Raw genomic sequence first — 17,221 nt, 5'->3', positions numbered from 1 at the left:
CCAAGAAAAACCGATTGAACACAAAGATGCTTGGCTTTGAGAATAACGACCCAATCTTTGTGAATGACCACCTCTGCCCTGAAAACAGAATCTTGCTAGGCAAGACCATCCAATTGAAAAAAGAAAAAGGATGGAAATTTGCATGAGTGTCAAATGGTAAAATCCTGGCAAGGAAAGCAGACAATTCGAAGGTCGTCCATGTCACATGTGAAGATGATCTTTCGAAAATTGCCTAGTAACTGATTCGTAGCCGCAGCTACCTCATGGCAGAGGCATGGCGTTCACGAAGATGGGCAATAGTAGCTTGCACATATTCGACAGCAATATACGCAGTATAAGAAACTTGAACTTGCTTCTTGCTTATCTTTTCTAGTACCAAAACATTATGATGTCATTGCAATATCTGAAACTTGGCTCAAAAAAGAGCAAGATGTTGTTATTCCTGATTATGGCACAATTTCTCATCCACGTGATTCACTTTCGCGCAGAGGTGGTGTAGCCCTTCTTGTTTATAACAGTCGCACCTACTCAGCATTGCCCAATGTCTGCTGCAGCACATCTGAAATCAAAGCCTTATTTATCAGAATGGACAACTGTGTTACCATAGGTGTCGTGTATCGACCATCTAATTCAGATGTAGCTTTATTTCTTCAAAAACTTGAATCTATATTTTTCACTCTAGTGTCGGGACACAAAGGTCCGGTTATAATTAGTGGTGACGTTAACATAGAAACCAGCCATACAAACCATAGTGCCTATACGTATCTCCTAGAGTCCTTTAATTTTCAAAATCTGATCACTGTCCCCACTAGAGTAACAAGTACATCTGCAACTGTCATTCATCATCTTTTAACCAACCCCTCTCAGATGATCTTTCCACCTATGTAATGGTTAAAAACGTCATAACACCAACATTAAAGCACGCCAAAGTAAGTGCGAGGATTGACTACGCTTTGCTGAGATCGAACATCCAGTTAATCGACACTATTACCACATACCACGATGACATCGACACAGAATTCTCCAATCTCATTGACATTCTGACTTGCATTAAAACTAGCAGCAGTACTAAGACATCTGTTTGCTCATATAACTTGCCCGTCTCACGCTGGATGACGGAGCAGATTTTAACAGTATTGCAGCAGAAGGACTTTTGGTATCATAAATGGAAACAGCATAAGGATAACAGCTATTATTTGGGCCAGTACAAGAGGGTACGCAATCAATCTATGGCAGTTATGCCTACACGAAAAAAAGAATACTATACACGTTTAATCGAACAAAGCTGCAGTAACTCTAAAAAACTCTGGGAAATCGTGAATAGTGTTATAGGCAAGCCACACAAACCGACGTTTCCTGACGTGGTTGATCAGAATGTTGTAAACAGCTTCAATTCGTATTTTACTACCATTAGAATTTCTTCAGGTACTAATGTAAATAGTACAAATGTAAACTCTTTGTTACCAAGCCCACTCTCAAACTCATTTCGTACGGATGGCATTGAACTTAACGGGATACACTCAACATTAGCAACTATGGATAGTAATAAAGCTGCAGGTATAGATGAGATTACAGTACGTATGTTAAAAGAAAATATTGATATTCTATGTCCAATATTATGCCACGTCTTCAATCACTCACTTGAAACCACCTCGTACCCAACGTCACTAAAAACAGCCCGAGTTGTTCCAATATTCAAGGACGGTGATCGCTCAAGCCATTCTAGTTATCGACCAATATCCGTGCTCAGCGTCATTCATATACTTTTCGAGAAAATCCTTTCCAGTCGAATCAATAGCTGTGCACACAAATACAACAATTTGCCCACAGCAACATGGTTTTCGGCCAAACTATTCATCAGCGTGCAGCCTTTAGCCCACATTATAAACTGTGCTTTAAATGACAACAAACTTGTAGCTGTAGTCTTTCTCGATTTAAAAAAAAGGCTTTCGACACGGTTGACCATTCCATTCTTTTGTTCAAGCTAAAGCACTACGGTTTTCGGGAACGGATCTTCGATTTGTTTTCTAGTTCAGTGATTGTCATCAGATAGTTGTCATAAATAATGTCCCATCGTCACCACAACGTATTCATACAGGCGTGCCCCAACGGTCTGTTTTGGGATCCATGCTTTTTTTTCTATATACATTTCTGACCTTCCACGTGTCTTAAAATTCGGATAAATGCTGATGTACGCGGTGACATCGCTATAATTACAGGCAATAGCATCGAGGAAATGCAGTCCAAAGCAAACGTACATTTGTCGAACGTTTCTAAATGGTGTTCAACCAACAAGGTTACTGTATATGTCAAGAAAACAAAATATACTATATTTCACTCCCGTAGAAAGCAAGTAGATGCCAACTCTGTAAACATTAGTATTGACAACTCTCTACTAGAATATACTCTGTGTTTTAAATATCTTGGCGTAATCTTTGATAGACACCTGCACTGGCAAAACCATTTATTAAAAGTGGGGCCGAAGGAGGCATCGGGTTGCTATAAATTGCTTCAAGCACGTGACTTTTTTGACACAGGTACATTACGTATTTTATATTTCTCCTTTATCTACAGTCATCTCTCATACTGTCTGGAATCATGGGGATGGACCTACAATGGTTATCTCCAGCCAGTCAGAAAATTGCGGAAACGATCATTACGAATCATAACGTAATCTAAGCAGGATCACCCCAGCAATCCATTATTCTACTACCTACGGATATTACACTACGATTCACTACGCCTCCTAAAAACAGCAACTGTCGTAAACAGTACCGTAAGAAACAACAACCCCTTCCACATCTCCCTCTTCCAGGCATCCTCGCGTACTACCCTAAATGTATTATTAGGCAACTTTAATCTACCGCCCATGCACAACGTTTACGGAGAACGACGGCTCTCTTTCATTGGCGTTCAGATATGGCATACTCTTCCAGAAGAAATAAAATACGCTCAAAGTTTTGCACTTACAGCTAAAAAACTCTTTCAGCGCATGCATTAAACATGTTAAAAAACATCCATCTGCTGTTCCCATCCCACTTATTCTTGTAATATAACATGATGTTTTTGAATTCTTATGCTTTCTTTTTGTCATTTGTATTATGTATACATCCCCCTCTTCGCAATTCCAAGTTTTTATTTTTGCATGTGAAGAAGTGTCTGCATTATACAATTTTATTTCTTGGACCCATACCTAGCCTATGGCTATGGGTCCAAACAGTACTGGACATACCATTATTGTGTTTTCAAGAATAAATAAAGAATTTGAGTTTCAATTAGAATTTGAAGCCGATTTGAATATCATCCACGTAGACGGAATAAAAAATGGCAGGTGGTAATGAAGTACGAAGCGTGTTCATCTACACAATGAAGAGCGTGCAACTAAGCAAGTCTTCCTGGAATACACCAGTTTCTTTGGTAAAAGGTCGCGACAATACATTGCCAATTATTACGCGGAAGAGACGATTCAACAAACAGCTTTGAATTATCTTCAGCATATTTCCACAGATGCCCATTCCCGACAAGTTCCGCAAGAACCCGTAACGCCATGTTGTGTCATACGCCTTTTCCATATCGAGGGATATTGATAAGAAAAACTATATATGTACAAATGCATCACGGATATATCCTTCAATGCGCACAAGATAATCAGTTGTCGACCGCCCTTCTCTGAAGCCACACTGATAAGGATCAACTGTATTGTTGAGTTCAAAGAAATGTATGAGTCTGCGATTAACCATTTCTTTTTTCAGAAAGCTTACACGGGCAGCTCGTAAGAGATATCGGGCGATAACTTGCCACCATGGAAGCGTCGTTCTCCTGCTTCAAAACAGGGACCACAACTATGTCATTCTATGTGGATGAAAGGTATCCCGCAGCCCAAATAGCGTGGAAAAGTGCGAGTAGTGTAACTTGTGTGTCAGTATGTAAGTTTTCGATCATGTCATACATGACTCGGTCGAGTCCCGGTGAAGTGCTCTTGCATGAGATCAAGGCAGCTCTCAACTCTGCAATACTGAATGGCAGGTTATGCGCTTCGTCGTGTCTGCATTTACGTACGAATGACTTAAGTTCTTCTATTTCGTTGTATTTAAGGAGAGATCGAAAATAGTGGATTGAGCTCGACACACGCTCAAAGTGCTCCTCAAGAGAGTCTGCCTGGTTTTGCAGGGTATTCCTTTTGTCGTTCACAAGAGACAACGCATGGATTTGTTGCCCTTTTATCTTTCTTAAGCCATTCCACACTTTTGCCTCCTGAGTGTATGAATTAATGCCACAGAGGAACCTCACCCAGCTTTCGCTCTTTGCCTGACGTCGTGTCCGCCTTCCCTGTGATCTAATTAGTTAAAACTGAATTAGATTTTCGACAGTATGCGATCTGCGCAGTACGCCCCATACCTTGTTCTGTCTTTCGCGCCTCTCTGCAGTCTTCGTTCCACCAGGTAACACATCTGCTACGCGAACCACCATGCGCCTGCGGGGTAAACTTTTCGACTGCATCAATAATAAAAGCGGTCAAATATGTGTGTGTGTGTTGTGTTGTGTTTTATGGCACATAGGCAACTAAGGCCATCATGTGCCAAGCTCGAGGTATAGAATTTTCCGTGTAATTTTATACAAATATAACTAATCGTCGGTGCTGTTGTGTGCTTAAATAGTTAGTTACCTCATGATGGAGTAAGAAAAAGTAGGAACAATTGGTACTGATAAAAACTTTTAAAGGAGGTCGGGTAACCTCAGCGGCCATCCTTGCCAGAGCAAGGATCTCGAGGCTCCTAACTAATCAAATAAAGTCCTCAGCCTTTTTCTCAGGAATGAGCAATGGCTGTGGTGTATGAGGTGAAGTACTGCGTCATGATTTACATACTTTTAAGAAAACCAGCTTCTGTTAAAAAGCTAAAAACGCTAGACATCTCCACAATTGCATTATCATTCAAGAGCAGTGCTGGGTGAAAAGGGATGCATTGGTTATAAAATGGGGAAAAGCACTTTTTCCGTAGCTTTTCCAGATTACAACATGAAATTAAAATGTGATTGATTGTAAGTTCATCTCCGCAAGTGCAGATTAGTTTGTCTTCTTTCTTCAGCAGAAAGTTGTGTGTAATGTGTGTGTGACCTATACGGAGACGGCAGATAATGACTTCCTTAAAACGGTTCTGGTGCACGCATGACTTCCATTCACCTAGAACTGGTTTTATTAATTGTAGCTTGTTATTTAGTTCACTGTTCCAAGTGGACTGCCATTTTTTCCTTGCATTACTATGCAGTAAGTTCATGCAATCTCTATAGGGCATATTTACATTCTTAATTTGCTTGCCGTAAGCTTGAGCAGCGCACAAATCCGCTCTTTCAGTTTTCAAATATGTAACAGCATCATCTATAAGAAAATCATTTACAAAATCTCGTGGTAAATAAGATTATTCTTTAAAATGCTCCCAATCCGCCGATGCTAATTACCATGGAGAAATATGCGGAGGATTCTCCTGCAGAGTTATCATCTTTAAAGTTACAACAAAGTGGTCACATCCATACAATTTATTGATGACAGACCATTTTAGGTGAGGCAGAAGAGAAGAACAAATTGCTTTATCTATTGCTGAATGCTTGTTATGTTGGACACTGTAATACGTCGGTTCCTTCTTATTAAACAGGCAGGCACTATAGGCCCCAAAAACATTTTAATCAATCGACCTCTCGCGTCGCGTCGCCAATCTCCCCACATCGTTTGGTGGGCATTAAAATCACCCTCGAGTAGGTAGGGGGTTAGTAAGCTGATTAACTAGGTTATAGAAATCGGTTTTTCTCTGATAGTTGGGAGGTATGTATATAGAACACACAGTCACCACTTTGTTACAAAGGATTGCCCGAACTGACACTACCTCAAGGGGCGTCTGGCGGGCGATCTGTTGACAAGCTACAGACTTGTCCGCAACTATTCCAACACCGCCGAAGACATTAGCCTCGTTGCGGTCTTTACCATAGATTATGTACAGACGAAGAAAGCTTGTGTGTGTGGGTTTCAGATGTGTCTCTTGAACACACAGCATCTTTGGATGATGCTTGTGTAGAAGTTCTGTAATGTCGTCTAGGTGACGATGTAGTATTTGTGTCTCCATTATGGTAAATGTGTTGGGTGCTGTGTCTTTAAGAGACGACAATTAGCTCACGGGCCCTTTGGAGGCGCCGTGACGCGAGTTTTGTCTTTTTTGAAGCGCTCGCGAGAGCCTCGCCGTTCCTTAGGCACTAGTAGCGTCGTCTGGCTGGTTTTTGTGTCAATTGCTTCTTGCGAGGCGCTGGACACGCGCTCGTCCGAGCGGTGTATTTGACGTGAAGGTCTCGACACGTTGGACTAGTCCTTTGACGCCACCTGCCCGGGGGTCGATGGTCCCTTCTTCTGGGGTGGCGGAACAGCACAAGCTGTAGCCGCCTGAGGCAAAGCTGTTCGGCAAAGCTGCCCCACGTCGGCAAAGCTGCTCTTAGGCAGGTGTGGCACCCGCCTACGTGTCTTCTTGAAAGATATATTTTCTTTGACTTTGATTGACTGACTGAATAAACTTTATTGAAACCAGCAAGAGATGGTGGCTGGGCCTAGGCCTCCCACGTGGGGACGTCGGCGTGTTGCCTCTTCGCCGCCTCGCAGGCCTGACTTTGATTGAGAAATTTCTTTTTCTTTTTTCCATGACGGGCAGAACCGCGAGTATGCGGCATGCTCGCCATCACAGTTGAGACAATGTGAAGTGTTCTTGCACGTTTCAGATGAATGTTCATTGTCACTACACTTGGCACATGTCAGCCGGCCTCAACAGTTCTGTGAACTGTGGACAAACCCTTTGGCACTTAAAGCATCTGAGAGGGTTGGGCACGTTGCCTAACACGGAGTTTGTTATAACCGGCCTCGATGGACTCAGGAAGGACACTTGAGCCGAAGGTGAGTATCAGTTACTTCGTCTGGATCTCATTGACATCATGCCTCATTTTAATTCGTTTATCATTTATGACATTCTGTTCACTCAAGCCCTCCAGGAGTTCAGCCTCAGTGAGCTCCATCAAGTCATCGTCCGACACAACGCCGCGGTGGTGTTCACAGTACTGTTACTTGGGTCTCCCCAAATGACACTACTTTCAGCAGTTTCTCATATTGCTTCTGGTCGCGGAGCTACAAGAGGAGATTACCGCTTGTCATCCTCGACGCCTTGTATCCTGTACCAGAAACTTCCGTAAAATACTTGGAAACAAGGAACTGTGAAATGGTCGGCACTGGTTTGTCTGGTTTTTCCGAGTGAATTACATGGAAACGATGGAAGTTGTGAACTTCGCGTCCGAAAGACTGAAATACATCTTCAGGGCACCCTCGTTTCTGAGGGCGATCAGGGAGCTTAAGAAAAGCTGTTCCCATAAGTATTCATGGGGTTTACAGCCGCGATGCCGACCACCCACCATGGAGCCCAACTGGGGGACGTGACAGAAGTTCCTGCAGGAGAAGCCCTGCCAACGCTAGCCGTACATCGCTACTATAACCAAATACAGCATAACCAAGGCTGGCTAGCCACGCAAGGTTAACCCTCACCGCCGGAAAATTCGGAAGTGAGGAGAGGTGAAGAAATAACAAGAAATATGAAAAAGATGAGAGACAAAGACGAAGATCGGAGAGGAGAACATCGCATAAGGAATACCATACCATACCAGAACAGGAAAAGGCGATTGCCGATTTCCCCCACTTGGGTCAGTCTGGAGGTGCCGTCTTAAATGTCCGAACACCCGGCACTGGTTTAACCCCCAGGATCCCCCTTTCCCCAGACATGGCTAAGCCACGCACGGAGATACGCGGGAGGGTCCAACCCTCGTGTGCTCGGGTACGTGGTGTACCAACACACCAAGCGCCTGCTGGCGCAGACGCCTCTGCGGGGCTATATGCTATTCGTAGTTATAGCTGTATATAGCATAAAGGCAAAATATACAAAACATTTATATTATATTTAAACCTCCAGCAGCGAGTGTCCATATAACCAGTACAATTATCTACCTAGATAGCTTGCATAATGTGAAAGACTGCAAGTCTAATTACTGTCCATTGACCAGTACTTACAAATTTTGTATAGCTTGTATGTAGACAATAGTTCAGAAAAGTTGTAAGTCCATCGCTTCATGGACTCTAGAATCTACAGAGTGTTTACAGGACATGTGTATAGTCAGTCTATAGACCATAGGCTGCACAAGTGTAAAGTCATAACTCCATAAACATTCTGTAGAGTAGAAACATTCCATAGACTATAGAAATAATCTATAACCAGTCTATAGACATCTTACGGTGAGTAGTCCACTGAAAGTTTGAATTACGATCTCTATAGACGACGTATAGACACTATATAAACATAGACATCTTGCAAAGCAATCTAAAATGTGTAAGGTACTAAGTTCATAGACAGTTTATAAACTAGTCCAGAAGTAGTCTAAAGAATGTCTATGGACTTTGTAGACCCATTTCTATAAACTTTAATGGACCATCTAAAGAATTCTAAGGCACAGGAACAACTTGAGACATCACGTTTAGTTATTTGGCACATTTTTTTTCTTCTAAAGTAGTTACAGTTAGCTCATCCCGGTCCTTTTTTCCCTACATTTACAATTAGACCTTCCTTTAACATCTCTCCGTCTCTCTCTCTCTCTCTCTACGGGTAAAATTTCTGAAGTTTCAGTTTATTCATCGCTTGGGCGGTGTATTTTTCTACGAGCACTAGTTATCAAATTCTGATTACCTTTCAATTAGATTTCTTTTCTTCCTCATAGTCAGGCCCCTTTGCTGCAGCACTCGACTTCAGATACACCTGGCATGCTATGTAGGATTATTAAAATTCTTCCGGGTTAGTATTTTCACCCAATAAGAAAGGGTGTAGCTGCCCTGGGAGCCAGTCATTACTGACAAGATGGCCCTTCTTCTGGTGATATGATGCAACCTGGCAGTGTCGACGTCACCATCCCTGGTCGGCTCACCCGAGAGGAAGCACCCAAGGTCGAAGACAAAGAAGAAGAAACAAACATGGCGAAACTCGGACCTGGCCCGTCAGCCGGCGCCGCTCAGGAGTCGCAGGTGGGCGACGCATTGTCGTCATGCGACCAAGTGTCAGGCGGGAAAGTCGTAGACGCTGATTCGCTCTCTTCCACCGTCGTTGAGAACGTGAGCGGCTACGTCCGCCTGCCCATAGTCTTCGTTAACATGGCGGTCGTGCTGCTCTGCCTGCTCGGCTTCTGGAGCTCCCTGTACACGCTCCTGACGCACTCCTCCGCGCCTCCCGGCGCGCCGGTTCGGAACTTTGTCGTGGTGCTCTTCGAGCGGCCCGAGATTCCCGCGCTGTTCCTGTCCAGTGTGGCGTTCGTGATTGCCTCGTTCGGCTTCCTCGGTGCCCTGCGCGAGAACGTCACCCTGCTCACCGTTTACGTCCGCATGCTGACCACACTGGCCGCGATTCTCGTTCTGTTCGCGGTGCTTGTGTTCTTCCTGCCGTCCGCGGCGCGTAGCTACGCCGAACGCTCGGTGTCGCGCGACATGATCGCCGCGTACCGCGACAGCACCGAGCTGCAGGGATTCGTCGACTGGATGCAGCTGGAGTACCGCTGCTGCGGCATCTCGTCCGAGGGGTTCCGCGACTGGAACCACAACCCGTATTTCGCCTGCAACTTGAGCAACCCGAGCCGCGAGCGATGCTACGTGCCGGCGTCGTGCTGCCGCAGAAATGAGACGTCCGCCATCCGGACGCCGGACGTCAAGTGCGGACAGAACGTGCTGCAGGTGAGGTGGCACCGATGGCGCTAGTTGTATTTCGAGATGCTAGCGATATTATTGGCCCTTTCGAGCAAGTTCCCATCGACTGTCGCTCGGACACCAGCTAAATTATGCAGCAGCTGATGTGGCTGTAGAAGCGGAAAGCTGTCGACAATTATAAGACTTCTTGGTGGACTAGTGGGTGCGCGCGCATTCGACAGCACGCCTAGGGACAAACGCCTACAGCGCGCGCTAAGAAACCCCCTCCGTAGTGCCTTGGCAGAGTCATATCTTCAAGAAGCAAAAGCCCCCAAATCTTCTCTTTCGCTCCCGCTCTTACTCGCACCTGCGCACAAACGGCTGGCGATCCCTCAAATGAACGTCTCGTCCGGGGATGTGGCACTTCACCAGGAGCGTTTCCTCGATATTTTCTTGCTCCCGACGGAGCGCCCCCAAGCTTTTCCGAACCAGTTGTGCACGTCTGGGCACACGTCTTGGGTTTGGCTTTTATGCATAAAATGTTTTTAAGAAAGCTCGAAAAATCGAAGAGCTACATCATAACATGCAGCTATATTGACTTCAAAATCTTTGCTTTGTGGTTGGGGAAACGCTGAGGCTGGTTCGCATTACAAAACCGCTATCGCGTTTTAAACCCGAGACTTTATCTCGCCACAAAACCCGGGTCATGCGGTTAAGCTTCGCCCAACCAAACAGTAGGCTACGCAGCATCGCGGCATCGCCTTGGCGGCAGCTCTTGTCCGCAGCCCATTCGCGCGGCGAGAGCACGAAAGGTAACAGCGCAGCTTAATGCCCCACTAGCTTATGGGCCACTTATGATCACTGAGCCTGCGACAGCGATAAAGCGAGAGCGGTGTTCTTTCTCGCTCTCTTTCATCCCCGCAACCAGAGAGCGTCTGCGAGCCCCGTTGATGGCAGCGCCGCGATAGCGGAGTGTGGCTGCTCCAAGCACGGTTGCTGCGGCTTCCGAACTACTGAGCAAGACTGTACCGAAATGTATACGGAAATTTTCGCTCACAGACAACTCCGCCGACGTTGCCACCGACATCGGAGTTTTCTGTGACACGGGGCCCTTAACGCTATCGCGTTACAGCAGTGCCGAACCTGTCCCTCGTCTACCTGCAGTGAGCGATGTCGTCGCCAATGAGGTTTGTTAAAGAGCGGCACGTATGTATGTTCGTATTGCCGCGTAATCATTGACCCAAGTTGGTCCAAGGGTTAGTTTCGAACCCTGTTACCTCACCACAGCAGCTCGATACGCTACTCATTGGGCCATTGAGTACACAGCGACCAAGGTAAGCGGGAAAACGGTTAGACACAAATATACAAAATGGGTAGATAGATGGCTGCACAACAGTGCGTGAAGCACCCAAAGAATACTAACGCAATAAAAGAAGGAAAATGATTTTGTTCGTTATTCATGGCACCTTTCTTCGCGTGGAATTAAGCAACATTTATGGCAAAAGCCTTGCGTTGTGTGCCTTGCGTTGGCGGTGACCTTGGCAAAACTGCGCCGTGACGAAAGATGGCCAACGCCGCACAGAGTAAGAACACGTCAAGAGATGCTCGGATTGGCGTCACATTTCTCAGGGAGGTTCCTCTAACCAAAGTAAATTAGTGGCTTTGAAAAAATGTTACATCTCGGTCTTGGTGGGGATGGAACCCGGCACTGCGGGGCGGCCAGACCAGCACGCTTCCCTGAAGCCACGGCTGCTCCACGGTTCTGGCTTTCTAAATGTGTGCCTAGTGCGTGCCTGACTGAACACGTCACGTCGCAGCCATCTGGCTGACTAGCGCATGCGTCATTGGGCGGCGCTCGTGACGGTGCAGAGGACGTGGCGCCACGTCAGTAGTGTATAAAACGAGCGCGTTCATGACGTTTCGAGATCTAGAATCGGCGTAATGCTTTCACATCCCCGCGCGCAAGCAGCCTCAAGTGTCTGCCGCGTATTAAGTTTAGTAATTGCTGTCGCGCTAGGTGTTGCTGCGCACAAAACCTGTGGGCGCGCTCTGCGCATTGACGTCACAGTTTGAGCGGTGGCGGCGCTTGTCGGCGGCGAACGATGGAGGAGCGTGCATGCTCTCGCAGCTCGTGAGGACGGCCCCGCAAGTACGCCACTGCGCATTAGTGAGGAGGTCGGCTTAGTGCCACACGTTTGCTTCCCGTTGCGGCTCGTTAAACGATCCGAGAAGTCTAGCCCCTATCATATAACTTCATGTATTACCAAATGTGCAGCAGCCTTTAACCTTCTTCTGTTGCATGAGTTTTTATTGATTTGCTACCTGATATATATATATATATATATATATATATATATATATATATATATATATATATGCATTTTTCTTCTGATGAAACTTTCCGATCATAGACAATGCTCGTACTGTGCTATTTCTTTCCGGTTATCGTCTCCGATTGCGCTGCTTACGACGGGGCGACGAGTGCAAACTTACATGTTCCACACACGTGACCCGACGGCGTTGCAGGTGTCCGACCAGGCGGCTTGGGCCCGCGTGAACACGCGAAGCTGCGCCGACGCCGTGTCCAGCCGGATGCGCGACCACGCCTTCCCAGCCGCCATGATGCTGCTGGCACTGTGCCTTGCCACCCTCCTCTTAGTGGCGCTGGCCGTCGCCACGCGAGAGCAAGTGCAGGATCTGTCCGCCATCTACGACGTGTACTACAGGTCTGTGCACAGCGTTCTGCGTTCGTCGTTTGGTGGCGTTGCTCGAGCGCGGCAATTCAGGAGCGTATCGAAGCCAGGCTGCTCCGTGTTCCCTGGTAGAAAAAACACCGCGCGCAACCCTGCAGGGACGATCCTTGTCTCCTCCTATTCGGTCGGCATAGGTTACTTTTCATCGGCGTGAAGCTTCGTTTTGCTATAAGGGCTAGTCCCCCTTAAAATTCTATATATATATATATATATATATATGTATATATATATATATATATATATATATATATATATATATATATATATATATATATATATACCCAGTCAAAAAATCCGACAGAGCGATCTTGTTGGACCCACAGAGTTCTTGAGGGTCCGATAGGATTTCTTGTTTGCGCCCTTCCAACACCGATAAGAAAAATTGGAGGACGCTTAAGCTTCGCCTTCAAGAGTGGGACGCGACAGCGTTCCCGTCGACCCGCCAAGGCGTATAAAACAATGCGCTACGGCACAGCGATCACTTACGATGCGCCCCGCATCGGACTTAGCGCCCACCTATCACGCGGTGAGCGTCGAGCAACGCAGCGGTCGGCGCGGCTACGAAACGTGCGCCTGAGCGAACGGAACGAACCAAAGAACTCGGTGTCTCGGAGGGGAAACGATCTACGCCAGCCAAACGTCGTGATCGGCACGGGCAGAGAGATAGTAATCTAACCCGGGAGCACGGCGAAGCGTCGTCAGGGGAGAGGGAGTCCCGTGACGCGCCTGGCAGTGGTCCCAATGCGGGCGCGGCGCGCCTCCTGTCGGGGCAGCGCCGTACATTGAGAGGAGGGAGTCTTCTGTGTTTGCCGCAAGATGGCTCTGCGTGTGCGGAAAGCGCAGAAGAAATGCTGCGGAAATTCACTTCGCAACTCGTGTAATTGCGACTTCTGTACGTTACATGTTCATAATTACCGATATACACCGCATTATAACTTTCCACGACTCGTTTCGAAGGCAACACCGCATTCACTAGAGGCGCGTTTGCACCGCTTGGAAGCATCGAACTCGTGGCTGAGTGGTAGCGTCTCCGCCTCACACTCCGGAGACCCTGGTTCGATTCCCACCGGGCCAATCTTGGAATTTGCTTTTTATTTATGAAGCGCCTGCCGTGATTTATCGCTCACGGTCAACGCCGCTGACGCCGACACCCGACGCCGACGACACCGGCTTTTCTGCGACACGAGCTCCTTAACGCTATCGCGTTAATACTGATGTTTCCCTCAGTACAGACTGTGGGAACGCTTCCCACACCAACAAGATTCTTGAAGGGCCCCCAGGACGCTCTATGGGCACGCTTCCCACACCAATGAGATTCTTGAAGGTACCTCAAACCTCCTGTAGGCGAGCCTCCTACAGCAATACGCTTGTTGGATTTCCCTCAAAGCTTTCTATCGGCGCGCTTCCCACACCAATAAGATTCATGAAGGTCCCTCAAGCTATAGGCGACCCTAACTGAAATACGATTTTTGAATATGTTGCTTCAAGACCCCTTCCAACAGCAATAGGATTGCGGAATCATACATGTGCGTCGTGTGTGCTGAGAACTTTTGGGCTTCTTAAATACGTTTGACAGACAAACTAGTAGGCAGACCACCTAATATACAGTCATATTAGGCCGGCAACGACGTGACTGACGAAACGCGAGTCCTCGCAGTGTGCGATAGAGCTTCAGCGAACTTCCATGCAATGCCGGCAAAACTGCCGATCGACTGCGTACACTTGATATATCAGCGCCGTTCATCGACAGCGCGATTTCCACGCCTCCGCGTATATGTATACGTTCTCGTGCTTCGAAAAAATTGAACCATTCTTCGATAGTTGAAATGCACAAACTTCTATCAGCGCTTTTTACGTTCAGCGAAGGATATATATGCAGCGCAGTCAACCAGTTCGTATATGCATATGTGCACGTCATCGGCGTATTTGAACTGACAAGTGCTTTTATTGCGATTCATTTTCAACTGTAGCGATTAGAAATAGACCACATTTCCCTTCGCACAGTGCAAGCGGGAAGCGGCGACACGGCGCGGTGCCTATGCCGCTGTTACGCGAAAGACGTGAAAGCAGCTGCCGGCAGGTACATGTATGTACTACGTCGCACTCGATCGCCGCGGCGCTTCGCTGAATGAAATGTGGCTGTGTAGACGGCTGCATTTGTGCGCACTGTTATGCTGACACACATAGCTTTTCAGATGCCGTGGTTGCTTTTTATTATACGCCAAACGATCAAGCGACGGCCATTTGACACAGCAGCCTGGCTCGGCCAAAATGAGTGCGCTCGCGAAAACCATTTTGATCTGAGTGTGAAAATTCGACTTGATCGATCACGCAATTCTGCGGCGCAGGGCTACTACAGATGACACTGTTTTGATATTTATCGCACGTTATCGCGCAAGAAACTGGCGCGAACGACCTTCTTTAATTCGCGCGTTTGCTTGCATGCACTCTCCGATTGCGCTGCTGATGTGTTGACATCTCAGCGGCAGCCAAATGCGCGAGGTAGCTCCGACATTTCCTTAGCGCACTGCTCGAAAGATTACCGCGATTATCGTACCTTTGCGGTATTGTGCGAGCGCAGTACAACCGTTTAGCCTCATAATCAGCCTATTCCAACTAAACAGTTTTATTGATGTTATTCGGTGTTCATGCGGTCTTTAGCTTGCCTTGTGTCTTCGTGTTACTTTTTTTGCGATCTTTAGCAACCATGCAACCCATTTATGTGTACTGCAGCACCAAGACCTTTCCAGGCCATCTCCATAACGCCCATGTTGAACCAGCCTAAGCAAGAAAATGATTTTTTGAGTTTGCAAATATTTATACGTCATGCACCTTACACATAGCAAACATTGTCAGAAAGACTGGCCATTGTCTCCATGATCGAATAAAAGAACTACACGATCAAGTGTGTGCATGGAGGCAGATTGTCAGCACATTGCAGCAAGTGTGTGCCTCCATTAGTAAAAGAATGCACTATTGAGAGCAAACAGAGAGATTTCCTAATGTGAGGATTCATAATGCCAAAAAGATATCCCACTCACGAAATGTCGATGTCAGCAGTATCAGTTGCTTTATTAGAATAATTGTGATTTCTTAGCCATCAGCGTGATAGTTTGCTTGTGTAGACCTAATATATTTTACCAAATAAATTTATATTAGTGCAGTGCCTCATGACTTCTGCCTGTTCACCTCAGTGTTTTCCATGCTGCACAGTGACTTATGCCTTATCGCTAGGCATGCCAATACGTACCTCGTACGTGGTAGAAAGTCTACCCAGCAGTGTTACTAACAAGTTAAGATCTTTCCAATATACAGCTGCTTTGCATACTGCACTACCAAAAAAATTCAACATTAGAGCACCACACTCTTCTCAGCTTTGTTTTCCTTGCAGCTACTAACAAACATCCAAGCAACAGACCATGGAGCCATGGAACACAGCTAAAGTTTAACTGTCTATTTACTGAGCGACAGAGAAATCAAGAAAATAATCATTAAAACCTTACTGCTCAAATTGTTTGCATTGCTCTTCAGAGTGCTACTATACTACTGCTACTGCTACTCTACTGCTAAGTTCGCACACTATTGAACAGTGTGCTTGAATGCTTGCTTGAGTGTGCTGCTTGAGCAGCTTGTGCTGCTTGAGCTGCTCAGCTATCAGCTAACTGAAGAATTGCCATTTCAATTACCTTCTAGGTGTAGATTTCAATCGCTATGCAATGCCTGAAAATCAAACCAAATGTTCAAAACTAGGCCAGCAGTGTCAAAGAGCTCATTATGAAAAATCAGTTTTAATTAAGTTTTCAGCTTTATCCATACAGGAAGAAAAATTATGCAGATCCCACACACTGTGGGAATCAATGTAAGCAAAGCATTCTGAGCAGTTTGCTTTGATCAAAGATAAGTAGCGGTGATGCTGACAGTGAATCTTTAATTCCTTCAATGTTTAATACATGAGAGTGGCGAGTTGACGTTAGACGTTGAGTTGCCTGCACCACTGGTGTTTGTCTGTGTAGTAGACAAAACACACAGCGGAAGGTGTTTACTTGAGATGGTGTTTTGCGCCATACTTCATAACCTCCGAGAGGATTGAACACACTCATTGCCTCACATAGCACATCACATCTTGGCAGAAGTATTAAACTTTATTTAAAGTGTGGGGCTGTACATGCCAAAACCGCAATCAAATTATGAGGCACACGATAGTATCGGACTCTGGATTAATTTTGATGCCGTGGTATTCTTTAATGTGTCCTTAAATCTAAGTGCACGAGCAGTTTTTATTTTGCCCTCGTTGAAATGCACCTACCGCAGTCGGGATCAAACCCATGACTTCAAGCAATGCCATAGCCACAAAGCTACCACGGCGGGGGCTGAAGTGTTGACGTGTGACCATTTCCGTAGTGTCGTCTTGACCCTAAGGTGCACTTCATTGTGGCTGTGCTTTTGCACACCCTGTATAAGTTGCCCGATTCACGAATTTGCATGGTGTTTATTTTTCAGGAGTACCAGAAACGTACTGTACTGTACCTTGAACTTAAATTTATTCTGTTTGCCTGCAACCACTGTGTACAGTAGCAGCATTTCCTTGCCTTCTCACGTCACCTTTTCCCTATCGCCCATCCCCTTGTACGGGAACTGCAAGTGAAGAGTGGCAAGGCTGCTGTTCACTCGTTTCGTGACTGCATCGATTCTACCCATTCTCTGCCCTCTTTCCCCCTCCTCTCCACAA

At 46.2% G+C, this 17,221-nt stretch overlaps 1 protein-coding gene across 1 annotated transcript in view; it reads left to right on the top strand.

The window, feature by feature from the left end:
* The first annotated feature begins 8,549 nt into the window (after nucleotides 1–8,549).
* The window catches only part of LOC139049974 (tetraspanin-33-like), a 67,928-nt gene continuing 59,256 nt past the window's right edge, over nucleotides 8,550–17,221 (top strand). Inside the window, exons 1-2 of the mRNA XM_070525920.1 lie at nucleotides 8,550–9,787; nucleotides 12,266–12,465. Of these exons, the coding sequence (XP_070382021.1) occupies nucleotides 8,945–9,787; nucleotides 12,266–12,465 (1,043 nt within the window). The 5' untranslated portion in view covers nucleotides 8,550–8,944. The remainder of the gene's footprint in view (nucleotides 9,788–12,265; nucleotides 12,466–17,221) is intronic.

Source organism: Dermacentor albipictus, chromosome 9 (assembly GCF_038994185.2).
Source record: "Dermacentor albipictus isolate Rhodes 1998 colony chromosome 9, USDA_Dalb.pri_finalv2, whole genome shotgun sequence".
NCBI classification, from domain to species: Eukaryota; Metazoa; Arthropoda; class Arachnida; order Ixodida; family Ixodidae; genus Dermacentor; species Dermacentor albipictus.
This window is presented reverse-complemented; position numbering and strand designations above follow the sequence as displayed.